General features: G+C 43.4%; 1 protein-coding gene and 2 non-coding genes across 3 annotated transcripts; all 3 read left to right on the forward strand.

Moving 5' to 3' along the window:
• Window positions 1-4,608: 4,608 nt before the first annotated feature.
• On the forward strand, window positions 4,609-13,645 carry LOC121542078 (60S ribosomal protein L23a). The gene is made up of 5 exons (XM_041851527.2): window positions 4,609-4,714; window positions 9,492-9,672; window positions 10,142-10,318; window positions 10,963-11,032; window positions 13,582-13,645. The coding sequence occupies exons 1-5, from the start codon at window positions 4,624-4,626 to the stop codon at window positions 13,594-13,596; spliced, it is 534 nt and encodes a 177-aa protein (XP_041707461.2). The 5' UTR covers window positions 4,609-4,623; the 3' UTR covers window positions 13,597-13,645.
• LOC121542249 lies at window positions 9,827-9,898 on the forward strand. Its single transcript, XR_005995857.1, has one exon. It is a non-coding gene; the product is annotated as a small nucleolar RNA Z17 (small nucleolar RNA).
• LOC121542246 lies at window positions 13,420-13,485 on the forward strand. Its single transcript, XR_005995855.1, has one exon. It is a non-coding gene; the product is annotated as a small nucleolar RNA SNORD42 (small nucleolar RNA).
• Window positions 13,646-20,034: the final 6,389 nt, after the last annotated feature.

The following is a 20,034-nucleotide window of genomic DNA, read 5'->3' on the forward strand; positions in this document are numbered from 1 at the left end:
GAGGGAGGACCACTGGGGGAGAGGGAGAGGACAGAGGGAGGACCACTGGGGGAGAGAGAGAGGACAGAGGGAGGACCACTGGGGGAGAGAGAGAGGACAGAGGGAGGACCACTGGGGGAGAGAGAGAGGACAGTTGGAGGACCACTGGGGGAGAGAGAGAGGACAGAGGGAGGACCACTGGGGGAGAGAGAGAGGACAGAGGGAGGACCACTGGGGGAGAGATGGAGAACAGAGGGAGGACCACAGGGGGAGAGAGAGAGGACAGAGGGAGGACCACAGGGGGAGAGGGAGAGGACAGAGGGAGGACCACAGGGGGAGAGAGAGAGGACAGAGGGAGGACCACTGGGGGAGAGAGAGAGGACAGAGGGAGGACCACAGGGGGAGAGATGGAGAACAGGAGATCTACACATATTCACCAGACACTGACAGAGGGACAGACAGAGGGTTTAGCCAACCAGCAGCCGGGAGACAGTAGGTCTGTCAGCCCCTCCCTCCACGAGGAGAACGAAGCATGTGATTGGTCCAGAGACCTGTTTACTGACTCTTTCTGAGGGCTAATTTCTCCCCCTTCTCCATGACGTGTGCCCTGGTTCACTCCCCGTCAAGGATGTAAAAGCATTGGATTGATTTATGAAATATGCAATGTGACTATAATAAAATGGAGGGAAAATGTAATATGAATTTCATCTGTCTAGTATAAAGCTTATTCGTTTATTTTTTTCCATTGTTCCAAAGCAGTGTACCTTGTACCTTAACCAAATGTCCCTTAACCAAATGACCTTAACCAAATGACCTTAACCAAATGACCTTAACCAAATGACAGGTACATGTCCTTGTCTACACTTCACCACTTGTGTACTTGAGTGTCCAATGGGCTGTGAGAATTTCTGTCGACATGAGGACAATAAAATGAAATCTTGGAGAATTGTTATGGAAGAGGAAGCGAGGCTCAACTCGGCTGAAAATCCGTCCAGCAGGTGGTGTTTGTTTTAGTAGTTTTTGTATGGAGGTCGAATTTGGTCTACAAAATAATGAATGGGTTATTTGCTATAAAAAAGGTTTATTTGATCTAATAGAAGTTTTGTAATACTTCAGTTGTAATGAGTGTACTGCTATAAGTAGGACACGTGACATCCCGGCAATTTTGAGAAAAAACACTATTGGAGTTGTCTCGAGAAGGCTATGCATATTCATGGCATGAGGCTAGTAGCATAGCATCTCTCTCCATTGAATACAGGCGGTTTCAATTTCCTGATCAATCATTTAATTGTATTAGCCAAATTCTTTATACACAAATGTAGATTTTTTTTGTTTTGAAAACTACCCCCTTATTAACGATTTTTGAACGAGAGCTTGATATTTTTATGCAATCATTAAGATTTGGTAAACGCAAACATGCCCTGAAACTCATTGCTGCCTTTCATACAGACAAGCTGATATGATATGTCTGATGTACACTACCGGTCAAAAGTTTGGACACACATACTCATTCCAGGGTTTTTCTTTATTTGTACTATTTTCTACATTGTAGAATAATAGTGAAGACATCAAAACTATGAAATAACACATATGGAATCATGTAGTAACCAAAAAATGTTAAACAAATGAAACAATATTTTATATATATATATTCAAATAGCCACCCTTTGCCTTGATGACAGCTTTGCACACGCTTGGCATTCTCTCAACCAGCTTCACCTGGAATGCTTTTCCAACCGTCTTGAAGGATTCCCCCCGTGGGAATCGAACCCACAACCCTGGCGTCAGTGGCGGTTTTACACGGAGGCCGGGGGAGGCCCGTGCCTCCCTGGAAATGTCCCTGGCCACCCCTGTGGCCCCCCCGTGCTGACCAAAAAAATTATGAATTTATAACTATTTTACACGCGAGCGCCAAAAGCGGAACTAATGCAACGCTCTACACGGCAACGTTCTACACGGGTAAATTAGAGTGGCGCACCCGAAGGTCGAAGGTAAGCAAAACGATTTAATATCATAAGTGACTTGTTGTTCTTGCACATAGCCTACATGTTCCTTTTGTTCCTCACACATAAATCAAATCAAGTTTTTAAATGTCTGGTCTCGATTTGTTTAGAAATGTAATCATATCTAAGCAAACTCATCGAAGCAGAAGCAAATATCCAAATGTTAGTAGGCTATCCTTGCTAGGTCTACACAATGTTGTGATGTTAACCACGTAACTTCATCCGTCTTGGCTGTTGCATCGCGATAACAAATACATTTTTAGTAAAGTAATCAACAGGTTATCTGCCAGTGTTAAGTAGGGAGGGATGGTTAGGTAACAAAATGTAATGCATGCCCCTACGTTTTTTCTTCTTCTAATAGTTATCATGAAACGAGGAAGGGACATAAAGTCATTTTTTGCCCCAGCAAACAAAAAAGTTAGATAGAGTTTATGATTTTATTATTTTGAATTATCTCTGCCAAACATCTATGTACTACAAATCTTCAAGCTCCACAGATGTTTTATGGCATCCACTAAACCTCTTTAGATATTTGTAAATTATACAGTGTGATACCTTTCAACGAAAGTTTATTTTATTTTTTACCAACTATGATTTTTCCTTTTGAAAACAAGCAAAGCAAGAAAAAAAGAAACAAAATCACTCCAATCATTGCACACTTGTGTCGTTCAGACTTTGCAGGTCCAGCTTTGACATGATGATCTAACTAACACTAATATTGTAACTAATATTGTAACTGAAATATGTATGATCCTATGATGAGCGATTGCTTACTTCCCTTTCACTCTTAAAAAATTACTGAAAAAAAATGTGTATAAAAAGGTATATGTAGTATATGTTTGTTTAGTGAGCATTCATGCTGTCATTTTTTCCTAATGTGAACTATGGTGGAAATGTGCTGTCCTAAATGGACTTGCCCATATATGTTGTAAAGCCTTTTTTTGTACACCTGCTCATCAACTGACAGTGAAGTACACAAAGACACAGACACACACACACACACACACACACACACACACACACACAGACACCTGTAATATTCTTGTTTTCATGTTGTTGCTGATATCCATCAGTGTTGTTCATATTGCTACATTGTGTTGACATGATTGTTGCTTTTAAACGAATGTTAACTTAATGTTTATTGTCTGCATCCTATTGGACTACTGGATGTTAATGTGTAACACGTTTCCCTGTTTATGTGCTTTAGCAATACTGTATGTCAATATGGTCATGCTAGTAAAGCCTCTTTGAATTGAATTTCTTTTCTGATTTGGTTTATTTTACCTAAATGGATACAGGGTAGTGTGTTTTGTTTATAAATCACTCAGAAAGTTTTCTTTCTTAAAACAAAATGTGGAATCAACTGTCCACAGTAGTGGGGCTTCCATAAATAGGAAATGGCACATTGTTGTACCCTTTGTTGTATCCTGGAGTTTTGTTCACATTGAATATGAACCCTGTATTTGTACCCTGTACTTTTTATTTTATTTTTATTTTTTTATTTTTTCATTTTTATGGCACTATCTCTCTTGCATCTGCACTCTTGTACAAAATACGTGTTATAATAAATGTCATATGATTTTAAAGTAAAATAAAGTTTATAATCTTTGAATATCATGTGTTGCCAGTTTTTTTATGTGTGCCCCCCTGACTAAACACTGGCCCCTCCTTGGCCCCCCTAGTAAAATGTGTCTAGAACCGCCACTGCCTGGCGTTGCAAACGCCATGCTCTACCAACTGAGCTACATCCCTGCCGGCCATTCCCTCCCCTACCCTAGACGACGCTGGGCCAATTGTGCGCCGCCCCATGGGTCTCTCCTTATAATACTAGTTTATGAAGCTAGCTACATTTTATAGGCTCCTCACAGACTAAGCCAATTTGCCAACGCTAAAATCAATGTCATCTATATATTAAATTTTTTTGCAAGCTAGCGTCATAATTTTGTCTAACATGCCGAAAATGCAGCGTTGATTAAATTTGACACTTCGTGGCCACCGGAGTTTGACACGTGACCACAGTTTGCGTTGAATTGCGGGTCATATAATAATAATCATATGCCATTTAGCAGACGCTTTTATCCAAAGCAACTTACAGTCATGTGTGCATACATTTTTACGTATGGGTGGTCCCGGGGATCGAACCCACTACCCTGGCGTTACAAGCGCCATGCTCTACCAATTGAGCTACAGAGGACCACATATACCATATCAACCCCACAATATCAAAGGTCATCGCTTGCTAAATCGAGGTCTGAGGTGGCAACGTTTGTGAATTGGACCTCCACTTAAGATGGCAATCCAACTGCATTCGATTTCGATGGAAAGTGGCTAGCAAGATGGCTGAGGGAGTAGTGGCGCAGTGGTCTAAGGCACTGCATCGCAGTGCTAGCTGCGCTTCTAGAGATCCTGGTTCGAGTCCAGGCTCTGTCATAGCCGGTCGCGACCAGGAGACCCATGGGCGGCGCACAATTGGTCCAGGGTAGGGCAGGGATGTGGGTTCGTTTCCCACGGGGGGCCAGTATGGAACAAGAGCGTCTGCTAAATGATTAAAATGTAGAAATAACGTGTTTGGACCGCAGCTCATGTATATCCATATTCTGACGCTACAAAGTACCATGATGCAGTTCGCCAGTATCGCGATATGAGTGGCGTTGTCTCGCCCCTGTATTATAGCCGCGGAAACCCCCAGCGCTCTCCCTTTCTCAACATGGCACCGAAGGCGAAGAAGGAAGGTCTGTGAATCCGTACATTGTTTTCGCGTAAAATCAGTTAAAAATGAAGAGCTACGCATGTTGTTTATACACGTATGCAAATGTGAATATATGTTCTTTGCAATCGTTGGACGTAACAGACGTACATAGTTATTTTATCTGTCCAAAAGTCGCGAAATGTATAAAGTAGTCACCGACTGTCTGGCGATGCTAGCTAGCTAGCCAGCCTGTTCGCTGGAACAATCGCTGCTATTTAATTCAGCGGAATACAATTTCTCACATCCATAAGTTTGAGCTAACGTTAGTGATTGCAGCCCTTGTGTGGTGTAAGTAATTTTAATTCGTCACGTTTTTTTTGTTGGGCCGTCTTGACAGCGTGGCCTGTAGTAATGCCTCGATCACACCGACAGGGCCGATGCGTTTTGGTGAACCAGAAGTACGTTCATTTCCAAAGGAGCGTTGCGTTGCAGAGCCAGTTGTACTGTGTGTGGCGCATACGTTGGATTTAATGACGGTATGCATAACTGCTGGAAGTCCCCCCCCAGACGAGTAAATTCAAAGGATTTATTGCGTAAATTGTACGTAATTTTTTTAGATGGAATATAGGAAGGTGTTTTTTTTTTAGGCAGTTCTGCTTGCTTGGCGGTGTGTCACACTTCCATATAAAAGCTGTGCTTTTATTGGCTGCAATTTAATTAATATTGTTTTGCTACCAATATTAACTGGTAGAACAGAGTCTTCTACAATATTAACTGGTAGAACAGAGTCCTCTCCAATATAATAATAATAATATGCCATTTAGCAGACGCTTTTATCCAAAGCGACTTACAGTCATGTGTGCATACGTTTTTACGTATGGGTGGTCCCGGGGATCGAACCCACTACCCTGGCGTTACAAGCGCCATGCTCTACCAGCTGAGCTACAGAGGACCACAACTGGTAGAACAGAGTTCTCTCCAATATTAACTGGTAGAACAGAGTCCTCTCCAGTATTAACTGGTAGAACAGAGTCCTCTCCAATATTAACTGGTAGAACAGAGTCCTCTCCAGTATTAACTGGTAGAACAGAGTCCTCTCCAGTATTAACTGGTAGAACAGAGTCCTCTCCAATATTAACTGGTAGAACAGAGTCCTCTCCAGTATTAACTGGTAGAACAGAGTCCTCTCCAGTATTAACTGGTAGAACAGAGTCCTCTCCAGTATTAACTGGTAGAACAGAGTCCTCTCCAGTATTAACTGGTAGAACAGAGTCCTCTCAGTATTAACTGGTAGAACAGAGTCCTCTCCAATATTAACTGGTAGAACAGAGTCCTCTCCAGTATTAACTGGTAGAACAGAGTCCTCTCCAGTATTAACTGGTAGAACAGAGTCCTCTCCAGTATTAACTGGTAGAACAGAGTCCTCTCCAGTATTAACTGGTAGAACAGAGTCCTCTCCAGTATTAACTGGTAGAACAGAGTCCTCTCCAGTATTAACTGGTAGAACAGAGTCCTCTCCAGTATTAACTGGTAGAACAGAGTCCTCTCCAGTATTAACTGGTAGAACAGAGTCCTCTCCAGTATTAACTGGTAGAACAGAGTCCTCTCCAATATTAACTGGTAGAACAGAGTCCTCTCCAATATTAACTGGTAGAACAGAGTCCTCTCCAGTATTAACTGGTAGAACAGAGTCCTCTCCAGTATTAACTGGTAGAACAGAGTCCTCTCCAAGAAGAATAAGGAAGGATCTAGTGATACAGTCATTAGGTGACCAGTGATAAGATCTGAATGTCTTCCCAATAATGGCTTAGTTCAGGGCAGGACAACAACATGCAAAAGTGTGCTCACCCCAGTTTTACACCGTGGGCAAAATGTTGAATATTTGTAATTTATCTTAGTCTCTCTGGTGTAAAGTAGACCCTATGTAAACGATTGAATTGCATCAACTTGTACCTTGTGTTAAATGAAAGACGCTGTGCATCTTAAGAGCTTTCCGCATTTCTCATCCTCAAAAATGAGACTACGGTCATCCCGATTTCATGCAAGCCTTCAGAGCTTCATCGTTCCCCAACAGAGCTGGAAGACTAGAGGACATTTAAAGAAATGAAACCTTTTACCCCTTTACTCTCCAGCCTCTTTCCACAGTAATTAAGAGACTTTACTTTTTAAGTTGTTTGAGAAAAACGGGAGTAGGAAAGGGCAAGGTTTGAATTTTTTTTGTCATATATTAATCTTTCCACAATGAGAGACATGGGTCAATCCCTCCTATCCAATTCTTCTCCAACCTTGTTGGAGTATAGTTCTGTTGATGTCTTAATTTCAGAAGGAATTTGCAATCCCAGATATGTCATTTTATGAGGTCTCACAAGAAAACGGCTGGTCTAAGATTGAGTTCTGCATAGCTGCACTGTTAAAAGGTACGATTATACTAGTTTATTTTATATCCTGATAAGGTCCCATATTCTTTTCAGGATGTCAGCTAATGCTCGGAGTGACGTTTCTGGTTTAGTGCGGTAAAGCAAAATGTCATCAGAAGGTGAATGTTTAACTGTTGCTGACATATCCAGATGCTGCGTACCATTTTGCACAATGACTCGGTGTGATCGAGCCGTAATGTTATGGCGGATTCACGTGATGTGGGAATTTAACCACAAGTGCACACAGGTTATTGCCTTATGGTAAACAGTATGTAGTCTTCACAATCCGTGCGCCGCATCACAAAGAATCACGGTACACATGAGCAACTTCTTCACTCCTGTGCCACTAGAGATCCTGGTTCGAATCCAGGCTCTGTCGTAGCGGGCCGGCGACCGGGAGACCCATGGGGCGGAGCACAGTTGGCCCAGCGTCATCCAGTGTAGGGGAGGGAATGGCCGGCAGGGATGTAGCTCAGTTGGTAGAGCATGGCGTTTGCAACGCCAGGGTTGTGTGTTCGATTCCCATGGTGGGCCAGTATGAAAAATAATAATGTATGCACTCACTGACTGTAAGTCGCTCTGGATAAGAGCGTCTGCTAAATGACTAAAATGTAATGTAAAAATGTTTGCACGTCAAAGCAACGCACAATATGAAAGCATGTGACGCATTGTAACCCACTCCTCCATCACACCTAAAGCGCCATTGCGATAAATGGAAGCATCTGGATATCTGCAACCAGTTCAACATTCACTTTCTGCTACCATTTCTGTCAAGCCGTCTACGCATACAATTTGATACAATCAATCCAACGAATGCAGAACACACTGCAACGCAAAGGAAAACGCAGCATTCTATTGCAAACGAATGTACTTCTATGTTCTGGTGTACCATGACTCTGTAGGTGTGATCAAGGCACTAGTCTGGCAGATGAGTCGCAGTGGTGCAGATTGCCTCCCAATGAAATGAATCTACTTGTGCCGAAATGCATACAGTCTGACACAACCGGTGTATCCAAGGCTTTAGTTATAGCGCTGCAAACTAGGTTCGATTTTTCTCCTAGCTGAACTCTGCTAGGCGACGGGAACATGCTGTGCTCGCATACATCATTAAGACCTTCGCTTGTAAATCGCGAAACTACTGAACCAAAATATAAACGCAACAATTTCAACGATTTTACTGAGTTACAGTTCATATAAGAAAATCAGTCAATTGAAATAAATTCATTAGGCCCACATTTTTGGATTTCACATGACTGGGCAGAGGCGCAGCCGTGGGTGGGCCTGGCTCCACAGTGGGTGGGGCTATGCCCTCACAGGCCCACCCACGGCTGCGCCTCTGCCCATTCAATCAGAATACGTTTTTATCCCCACAAAAGGGCTTTATTACAGACCTAAGTACTCCTCAGTTTCATCAGCCATCCGAGTGGCTGGTCTCAGACGATCCCTGTAGGTGAAGAAGCCGGATGTGGAGGTCCTGGGCTGGCATGGTTACACGTGGTCTGCGGTTGTGAGACCGGTTGGACATACTGCCAAATTCTCTACGACATTGGTGGCTTATGGTAGAGAAATTAACATTAAATTATCTGGCAACAGCTCTGGTGGACATTCCTGCAGTCAGCATGCCAATTACACGCTCCCTCAAAACTTGAGACATCTGTGGTGTTGTGACAAAACTGCACATTTTAGTGGCCTTATTGTCCCCAGCACAAGGTGCACCTGTGTAATGATCATGCCGTTTAATCAGCTTCTTGATATGCCACACCTGTCAGGTGGATGGATTATCTTGGCAAAGGAGAAACGCTCACTAACAGGGATGTAAACAAATTTGTGAACAACATTTGAGAGAAATAAGCTTTTTGTGCATGAAAAATGTCTGGGATCTTTTATTTTACCTCATGAAACATGAGACCAACACTTAACGTGTTGCGTTTATATTTCAGTTCAGTATATTATGACAGCAGCCTGACGCATCAAAAGTGGTTCTAGCTTAAATGTCCATGTACCAGAATTACATTTGTTTCTGTCTCAACTCAATTGTTTCAATTGACTGATTTCCTTATATGAACTGTAACTCAGTAATATTGTTGCGTTTTAAATTAAGTATAGAAGGTGTGTGTGCAAAAAATTTTTTTAAAGCGATCAAAGCTTGATATGAAATGACCTGTAGAACTGATTCACAAAACCTCAACCACACCGATTTACTGTTACCGTTGCATTACAAACGTTGCTCGACCTTGGACAGAGTACTGCACTGGTGTAGTTAATTTGCATTCTTGCCCGTGGTGGGGATGTCCGATGCAGGTGTTTACAGCACACTGGCCACGTAAAGACTCATTGGTTGCTTACTGCAATGCCGCACAAATTATTTAGACATATTTTGTAACGTCTTATCTCCCCCTGTAGCTGTCCCTGCCAAGACCGAGGCCAAGGTGAAGGCCCTGAAGGCCAAGAAGGCTGTTCTGAAGGGAGTCCACAGCCAGAGGAAGAAGAAGATCAGGACGTCTCCAACCTTCCGCCGCCCCAAAACCCTGCGCCTCCGCAGACAACCCAAGTACCCCCGCAAGAGCGCCCCTCGCAGGAACAAGTAAGTCCTACACAACAGTAAGAATGCTGATAGGTCTGTACATTAGCCACGTGTACAGACCATTTGTTGTGGACTCTTGTATTTTATTAAGTCGTCGTAAAAATTGCTGTCAGTGACATTTTACGGTTTAGTCCAGGTTAGTTTCTCTGCTCGGGGTGCAAATGATGGTAACAGCGATCAAAGTATGATATCCCATGATTCCATCCTTATAAACCACTGATGCACCTTAGAGAAACAGACTAAAACATAGTGGTGGGACGCAGGACATTTGAAGGGCTTAGGTTGGGTCGCAGTGTTAAAGTTTGGTGATCTAATGACCATGAGTTCTCCTCCCCCCCCCTCTCTCCCCCCCTTCCCCCTCTCTCCCCCCCTTCCCCCTCTCTCCCCCTCTCTCACTCCCTCCCCCCTCTCTTCCCCTCTCTCACTCCTCTCTCTTCCCCCTTCTCTCACTCCCCCTTTCCCCCCTCAGGTTGGACCACTACGCCATCATTAAGTTCCCTTTGACGACAGAGTCGGCCATGAAGAAGATCGAGGACAACAACACCCTCGTCTTCATCGTTGATGTCAAGGCCAACAAGCACCAGATCAAACACGCCGTCAAGAAGCTCTACGACATCGATGTGGCCAAGGTCAACACACTCATCAGGTACAACACTACCCCTAACTAACCCTAACTAACCCTGGCCAAGGTCAACACTACCCCTAACTAACCCTGGCCAAGGTCAACACTACCCCTAACTAACCCTGGCCAAGGTCAACACTACCCCTAACTAACCCTGGTACATTAGAAGGTCTTGACTTAGTTAATGGCTACCACCTAGTACATTAGAAGGTCTTGACTTAGTTAATGGCTACCACCTAGTACATTAGAAGGTCTTGACTTAGTTAATGGCTACCACCTAGTACATTAGAAGGTCTTGACTTAGTTAATGGCTACCACCTAGTACATTAGAAGGTCTTGACTTAGTTAATGGCTACCACCTAGTACATTATTTACCCCACTGACCTGCTGCAACATACATGAGGTCATAATATTAATAATAATATCATCCTCCTCCCTCTCTTCTCTCTCTCCCCTCTCCCTCCCCCTCTCTCTCTCCCCCCTCTCTCTCTCCCCCCCTCTCTCTCTTCTCTCTCCCTCCCCACCTCTCTCTTCTCCCTCCCCCTCTCTCTCTCTTCCCTCTCTCCCTCCCCCCTCTCTCCCCCTCTCTCTCTCTCTCTCTCTCTCTCTCTCTCTTCCCTCTCTTCTCTCTCTCTCTTCCCCTCTCTCTTCTCTCTCTCTCCCCCCAGGCCTGATGGTGAGAAGAAGGCATATGTCCGTCTGGCTCCAGATTACGATGCGTTAGATGTGGCCAACAAGGTGAGATCTAGAGTAGAGCAGTATTATGACAGAAACGGCAGGCTCTGCATCTCAATACTCTACAAGACTCCTCTCATGAGAACGCGTCTCAAATGGCCCTCCGTTCCTAATACGGGGTTTACAGAACATTAGGAACACCTGCTGTTTCCATGACAGACTCCGTTCCTAATACAGAGTTTACAGAACATTAGGAACACCTGCTCTTTCCATGACAGACTCCGTTCCTAATACAGAGTTTACAGAACATTAGGAACACCTGCTGTTTCCATGACAGACTCCGTTCCTAATACGGGGTTTACAGAACATTAGGAACACCTGCTGTTTCCATGACAGACTCCGTTCCTAATACGGGGTTTACAGAACATTAGGAACACCTGCTGTTTCCATGACAGACTCCGTTCCTAATACGGGGTTTACAGAACATTAGGAACACCTGCTGTTTCCATGACAGACTCCGTTCCTAATACGGGGTTTACAGAACATTAGGAACACCTGCTCTTTCCATGACAGACTCCGTTCCTAATACGGGGTTTACAGAACATTAGGAACACCTGCTCTTTCCATGACAGACTCCGTTCCTAATACAGAGTTTACAGAACATTAGGAACACCTGCTGTTTCCATGACAGACTCCGTTCCTAATACGGGGTTTACAGAACATTAGGAACACCTGCTGTTTCCATGACAGACTCCGTCCTAATACGGGGTTTACAGAACATTAGGAACACCTGCTGTTTCCATGACAGACTCCGTCTCCTAATACGGGTTTACAGAACATTAGGAACACCTGCTGTTTCCATGACAGACTCCGTTCCTAATACGGGGTTTACAGAACATTAGGAACACCTGCTGTTTCCATGACAGACTCCGTTCCTAATACGGGGGTTTACAGAACATTAGGAAACACCTGCTCTTTCCATGACAGACTCCGTTTCCTAACACGGGGTTTACAGAACATTAGGAACACCTGCTCTTTCCATGACAGACTCCGTTCCTAATACGGGGTTTACAGAACATTAGGAACACCTGCTGTTTCCATGACAGACTCCGTTCCTAATACGGGGTTTACAGAACATTAGGAACACCTGCTCTTTCCATGACAGACTCCGTTCCTAATACGGGGTTTACAGAACATTAGGAACACCTGCTGTTTCCATGACAGACTCCGTTCCTATACGGGGTTTACAGAACATTAGGAACACCTGCTGTTTCCATGACAGACTTCGTCCTAATACGGGGTTTACAGAACATTAGGAACACCTGCTGTTTCCATGACAGACTCCGTTCCTAATACGGGGTTTACAGAACATTAGGAACACCTGCTGTTTCCATGACAGACTCTGTTCCTAATACGGGGTTTACAGAACATTAGGAACACCTGCTGTTTCCATGACAGACTCCGTTCCTAATACGGGGTTTACAGAACATTAGGAACACCTGCTGTTTCCATGACAGACTCCGTTCCTAATACGGGGTTTACAGAACATTAGGAACACCTGCTGTTTCCATGACAGACTGACCAGGTGAAAGCTATGGTCCTTTATTGATGTAACTTGTTAAATCCACTTCAATCAGTGTAGATGAAGGGGAGGAGACTGGGTTTAAAGAAGGATTTTAAAGCCTAGAGACAGTTGAGACATGGATTGTGTAGATGTGCCATTCAGAGGGTGAATGGGCAAGACAAAAGGTTTAAGGCAGTCCCGGTCGGTCTCGGAGGCGGTCTCGGGAGGCGGTCTCGGGAGGCGGTCCCGGGAGGCGGTCTCGGGAGACAGTCCCGGTCGGTCTCAGGAGGCGGTCTCGGAGGCAGTCCCGGTCGGTCTCCAAACATTTCTGTAAAAACCCAAAGATAAAGCCTTATTCCTATTGTTCTGTTAGTCTCGGCCTGGTGGTTCAGCGGCGCTGCGCCAAGTAACTCTGCCTTCCCAGCAGGCCCAGAGAGCAAATCAAGTGCACTATAGGCCCACCGCTGGCCAATCGGATGGCTCAGATGACCATGTCTGCAGTAACGTAGCAGGCGTAAAATAAAGCTACAGCAAATTTGATACTGTGAGATTTCAAAACGTTTAAAACCATGACAGGAGAGAGACTGTCAACGAATACAGCAAAGAGCTGCTGTTTTTATGAGTGAGTTCATGTTTTAACGTTCTTCCTCAGCGCTGTCAACACTTTGTATTCAACACTTTTATAAGCCATAAAATGCACTTTCTTCCTATTTCCACTCGGCGTTACAACAAGTACTGCAGCAGTAATTGTTTAAATCTGTACAGACAGGACACTAGGCCATTTAGAGGAGACTACTGGAGAGTATTGAGATGCACCCATTTTGTTCACTGTCAGCCAATAGCGTTGGAGACGTGTGGTGTCCAATCGGACTGCAGGAGAGGCTCTGAGCAGATGATGAATGATTTTAATTTCTGATGAATACTGACAGACTCAAAGGAACCACTGATGCCAGAGACCACCTGCTTTGTGATGCTTTATAAATGCACTATGACGCCTTATAACAGTCCTATGATGCCTGGCTAACACCTGTCATGTCTTGTGTTCCAGATTGGCATCATCTAGACGGCTGCTGGGGAGATGTACAGAGGAATAAATGTTTATAAAAACGCAACGCCCTCGTCTTGTCTGTTATTGGTTGGTTCTCACTGACAGTCACACCCCCACACGCAGGGCTCCTCCTCATCAAACATGCTACCACTGGTTTGTTGCCGTAGGGCTGGCCTGCCCATCCCTGTTCCTGGAGACAAGACTGCCCAAAACCTACAGGAGGGTATCTCTCCAGGAACAGGGTTGGAGTTAAAACCTACAGGAGGGTATCTCTCCAGGAACAGGGTTGGAGTTAAAACCTACAGGAGGGTAGCTCTCCAGGAACAGGGTTGGAGTTAAAACCTACCGGAGGGTAGCTCTCCAGGAACAGTGTTGGAGTTAAAACCTACAGGAGGGTATCTCTCCAGGAACAGGGTTGGAGTTAAAACCTACAGGAGGGTATCTCTCCAGGAACAGGGTTGGAGTTAAAACCTACAGGAGGGTATCTCTCCAGGAACAGGGTTGGAGTTAAAACCTACAGGAGGGTATCTCTCTAGGAACAGGGTTGGAGTTAAAACCTACAGGAGGTTATCTCTCCAGGAACAGGGTTGGAGTTAACCTACAGGAGGTTATCTCTCCAGGAACAGGGTTGGGCAACCCTGGCCTAGATGTTCCAGTGGAAAGAAAGGCAGGATTGATCTACTCAAGTATTTAAATATCATGTGACTCCACTATATCCGTTTTTTTTTTATGCCCAAAAAATCTATAAACCTGTTTTTGTTTTGTCATTATTGGGTGTTGTGTGTAGATTGATGAGGGGGAAAAAACAATTTAATCAATTTTAGAATAAGGTAATGTAGCTCAGTTGGTAGAGCATGGCTCTTGCAACGCCAGGGTTGTGGGTTCGTTTCCCACGGGGGGCCAGTATGAAAAATGTATGCACTCACTAACTGTAAGTCGCTCTGGATAAGAGCGTCTGCTAAATGACTAAAAATGTAACTGTGGATAAAGTCAAGGTCTGAATACTTTCTGAATGCACTGTATATGAATGTTCAATATGCCCAACAGGCTGGATAGTGAGGTGATTTTCCAGTCTCGCAATAAGCATGGTGTTTGTTGAATGACATGCGTACATGTCTACAACATGGTTTGAGAACATACAGATACATCTGTTTAAAGCAACAAGCAGCGTGTGGGTGCAGCATTTCAGACGGAGAAGGAAGGATGCAGCATTTCAGACGGAGAAGGAAGGATGCAGCATTTCAGACGGAGAAGGAAGGATTCAGTGGATTGTCTCTAGTTCAAGGAAATTGACTGAAAAAAATCTCCTTGTCAGTCTGTGTATTGGAAATGTAATATTGCAATGTACGGCCAGCGTAGTGAGTAGCAACCACCGATTACAATTCCCAAATATTTTACACAGAATTATAGCTTTTATTGCGGGACTTTGCTGTCACCTCCCCACACAATCTTAATGTGCGTATTGAACATTCATACTGGACTGTAAAGTCCTGCAATAATAGCTATGACGCTAATCTCTGCGTAAACTCTATGGGATAGTTATCTGTTGGTGGGCTGAGGAGGCTAATGGCCCGTTTCATGAGTGCGTACTCTGTAGTGAGCCTGTGCAGTCCAATATGAGTATTCAATATGCACAAAAGAACGAATAGTGAGGTTCATGAATACAAGTTACAATTAAGTGTGCACTTGGGAATTTCCCACCCGGACCAGATATGCATCAATAAAAAATTTAAATATAGAGAACCGTTCCGTATGGACCTGGTCGGATCCGAGTGAGGGAAACAGCCGAAAAGTCATTTTTGAAGCTACTTTATTAACGGGAGCTGATAAAGCGAGAGGATTGCTGCGCTTGCAGGTGAGGCAGGGAGAGACGAGACAGCAACCAACCAAGCAGACTCACGATATAGTAGACTAATAGTGCAGTTGCCGTACCAGGCGGTGATACAGCCCGACAGGATGCTCTCAATTGGGCATCTGTAAATGTTTGTGAGGGTTTTAGGTGTCAAGCCAAATTTCTTCTTCCTCCTGAGGTTGAAGAGGTTCTGTTGCGCCTTCTTCACCACACTGTCTGCGTGGGTGGACCATTTCAGTTTGTCGGTGATGTGTACGCCAAGGAATATTGTGCATATTGAATATTCATATTGGACTGTAAAGTCCTGCAATAATAGCTATGATGCTAATATTTGTGTAAACTCTTTGGAATTGTAATCTGTGGATGTGACTGAGTAGGCTGATACCACATCTCATTGGTGCACACTTCATATGTCAGGCTATACGTTGCAATATGTCCAATACTATTATTCCAATACACACAATAGACTGACTGGGACGACTCCTATTGCAGGACTTTTACTGTGAGAAATCACCTCCCCAGTCAGTCTATTGGACATTTACATTTACATTTTAGTCATTTAGCAGGACGCTCTTATCCAGAGCGACTTAGTGAGTGCATACATTATTTTTTGTATTTTTCATACTGGCCCCCCGTGGGAATCAAACCCACAACCCTGGCGTTGCAAACGCCATGCTCTACCAACTGAGCTACATCCCTGCCGGCCATTCCCTCCCCTACCCTGGACGACGCTGGGCCAATTGTGCGCCGCCCCATGGGTCTCCCGGTCGCGGCCGGCTACGACAGAGCCTGGATTCAAACCAGGATCTCTAGTGGCACAGCTAGCACTGCGATGCAGTGCCTTAGACCGCTGCGCCACTCGGGAGGTTACATTGGTTAACTTTCTTTCCCTTTTGAAAATGTGGAGTGAATTGTTTTAATCCCTAGTTTAATCCCATTTTAGATGTAATTTTAAGGCAGCAGAATTAGAAAAAAATTTCAGGGAGGTGTAGGACTTTCTATAGGCACGGGATATGGTCAGAGGGGGTGTAGGACTTTCTATAGGCACGGGATATGGTCAGAGGGGGTGGTGAAACAGGTGCTGAGAGTGCCATCCGTTAATCCATCCAATCACCGATCCCGTAGAGGTTAATCCATCCAATCACCGATCCCGTAGAGGTTAATCCATCCAATCACCGATCCCGTAGAGGTTAATCCATCCAATCACCGATCCCGTAGAGGTTAATCCATCCAATCACCGATCCCGTAGAGGTTAATCCATCCAATCACCGATCCCGTAGAGGTTAATCTATCCAATCACCGATCCCGTAGAGGTTAATCCATCCAATCACCGATCCCGTAGAGGTTAATCCATCCAATCACCGATCCCGTAGAGGTTAATCCATCCAATCACCGATCCCGTAGAGGTTAATCCATCCAATCACTGATCCCGTAGAGGTTAATCCATCCAATTAACAATATAATAAGGCCTATAGCCATTCACCAGTAAGACATCCAGCTTTCACACTCAAACTTCATAAACTACTTCTATGCAAATGTTGTTGATCAGTACAATAAAACACGTCCCAAATGGAAACAGATGTTCACCCAAAACACCCAAAACAAGCTCAATATGCATTCACTCAAAACACCCAAAACAAGCTCAATATGCATTCACCCAAAACACCCAAAACAAGCTCAATATGCATTCACCTGTAATGTGAATAAGCCTACATCTTTATGTACCCAGTTTATCAATATAGTCTTTTACCATTCAAATAAATGACCATTATGTTGTTATATTGGTACAAACTGTCTGATTGTATGATTGATTCTAGAGTAATGATATTGAACTCAAGATGCCCAACAGAGCAGTAGCTGCGTTTATCAATTAGGGTTGAATGTTTTCCCGGTATTTTATAATTTTCTCTCTCGAGTATCTCCCGGTATTCCCACCCAAACCGGAAGGGTCATTCTAAAAGGATACAGTGCCTTGCAAAAGTATTCATCCCCCTTGGCGTTTTTCCTATTTTGTTGCATTACAACCTGTAATTTTAATGGATTTTTATTTGGATTTCATGTAATGGACATACACAAAATAGTCCAAATTGGTGAAGTGAAATGAAAAAAATAACTTGTTTCAGAACATTCTAAAAAATAAATAACGGAAAAGTGGTGCGTGCATACGTATTCACCCCCTTTGCTATGAAGCCCCTAAATAAGATCTGGTGCAACCAATTACCTTCAGAAGTCACATAATTAGTTAAATAAAGTCCACCTGTGTGCAATCTAAGTGTCACATGATCTGTCACATGATCTCAGTATATATACATCTGTTCTGAAAGGCCCGAGAGTCTGCAACACCACTAAGCAAGGGGCACCACCAAGCAAGCGGCACCATGAAGACCAAGGAGCTCTCCAAACAGGTCAGGAACAAAGTTGTGGAGAAGTACAGATCAGGGTTGGGTTATAAAAAATATCTGAAACTTTAAACATCCCACGGAGCACCATAAAATCCATTATTAAAAAATGGAAAGAATATGGCACCACAACAAACCTGGCAAGGAGGGCATTAATCAGAGAGGCAACAAAGACACCAAAGATAACCCTGAAGGAGCTGCAAAGCTTCACACGGAGATTGGAGTATCTGTCCATAGGACCACTTTAAGCCGTACACTCCACAGAGCTGGGCTTTACGGAAGAGTGGGCAGAAAAAAGCCATTGCTTAAAGAAAATAATAAGCAAACACATTTGGTGTTCGCCAAAAGGCATGTGGGAGACTCCCCAAACATATGGAAGACGGTACTCTGGTCAGATGAGACTAAAATTGAGCTTTTTGGCCATAAAGGAAAACGCTATGTCAGGCGCAAACCCAACACCTCTCATCACCCCGAGAACACCATTGAAGCATGGTGGAGGCAGCATCATGCTGTGGGGATGTTTTTCCATCGGCAGGGACTGGGAAATGATGGATGGCGCTAAATACAGGGAAATTCTTGAGGGAAACCTGTTTCAGTCTTCCAGAGATTTGAGACTGGGACGGAGGTTCACCTTCCAGCAGGTAAATGACCCTAAGCATACTGCTAAAGCAACACTCAAGTTGTTTAAGGGGAAACATTTAAATGTCTTGGAATGTCCTAGTTCAAGCCCAGACCTCAATCCAATTGAGAATCTGTGGAATTACTTAAAGATTGCTGTACACCAGCGGAACCCATCCAACCTGAAGGAGCTGGAGCAGTTTTTCCTTGAATCCCAGTGGCTAGATGTGCCAAGCTTATAGAGACATACCCGAAGAGACTTGCAGCTGTAATTGCTGCAAAAGGTGGCTCTACAAAGTATTGACTTTGGGGGGGTGAATAGTTATGCACGCTCAATATTTTATTTATTTATTATTTCTTGTTTCACCATAAAAAATATTTTGCATCTTCAAAGTGGTAGCATGTTGTGTAAATCAAATGATACAACCCCCCCCTCCCCCAAAAAATAAAAAAAATAAAAATCAATTTTAATTCCAGGTTGTAAGGCAACAAAATAGGAAAAATGCCAAGTGGGGTGAATACTTTTGCAAGCCACTGTATATGTCTGGATGTAATCTATAAATGTCTGGATGTGATTAGAGCTTTTGGTCGACATGATTGCGCCGTTAATTATCCAATAAAAGCAAATGATATTTAGGCTTCATCACATTACGCACGACAGACAAACATAAAAGCCCATAGATGTAGCTAGCTATATAAAAGCCCATAGATGTAGCTGTCTATATAAAAGCCCATAGATGTAGCTAGCTATATAAAAGCCCATAGATGTAGCTGTCTATATAAAAGCCCATAGATGTAGCTATCTATATAAAAGCCCATAGATGTAGCTAGCTATATAAAAGCCCATAGATGTAGCTAGCTATATAAAAGCCCATAGATGTAGTTAGCTATATAAAAGCCCATAGATGTAGTTATGCTATCTATATAAAAGCCCATAGATGTAGCTATCTATATTAAAGCCCATAGATGTAGCTATCTATATAAAAGCCCATAGATGTAGTTAGCTATATAAAAGCCCATAGATGTAGCTAGCTGTATAAAAGCCCATAGATGTAGTTATGCTGTCTATATAAAAGCCCATAGATGTAGCTATCTATATAAAAGCCCATAGATGTAGTTATGCTGTCTATATAAAAGCCCATAGATGTAGCTATCTATATAAAAGCCCATAGATGTAGTTAGCTATATAAAAGCCCATAGATGTAGCTAGCTATATAAAAGCCCATAGATGTAGTTATGCTGTCTATATAAAAGCCCATAGATGTAGCTAGCTATATAAAAGCCCATAGATGTAGCTATCTATATAAAAGCCCATAGATGTAGCTAGCTATATAAAAGCCCATAGATGTAGCTAGCTATATAAAAGCCCATAGATGTAGTTATGCTGTCTATATAAAAGCCCATAGATGTAGCTATCTATATAAAAGCCCATAGATGTAGTTAGCTATATAAAAGCCCATAGATGTAGCTAGCTATATAAAAGCCCATAGATGTAGTTATGCTGTCTATATAAAAGCCCATAGATGTAGCTATCTATATAAAAGCCCATAGATGTAGTTATGCTGTCTATATAAAAGCCCATAG

This window comes from Coregonus clupeaformis, unplaced genomic scaffold (assembly GCF_020615455.1).
Source record: "Coregonus clupeaformis isolate EN_2021a unplaced genomic scaffold, ASM2061545v1 scaf0117, whole genome shotgun sequence".
In the NCBI taxonomy this organism is placed as follows: Eukaryota; Metazoa; Chordata; class Actinopteri; order Salmoniformes; family Salmonidae; genus Coregonus; species Coregonus clupeaformis.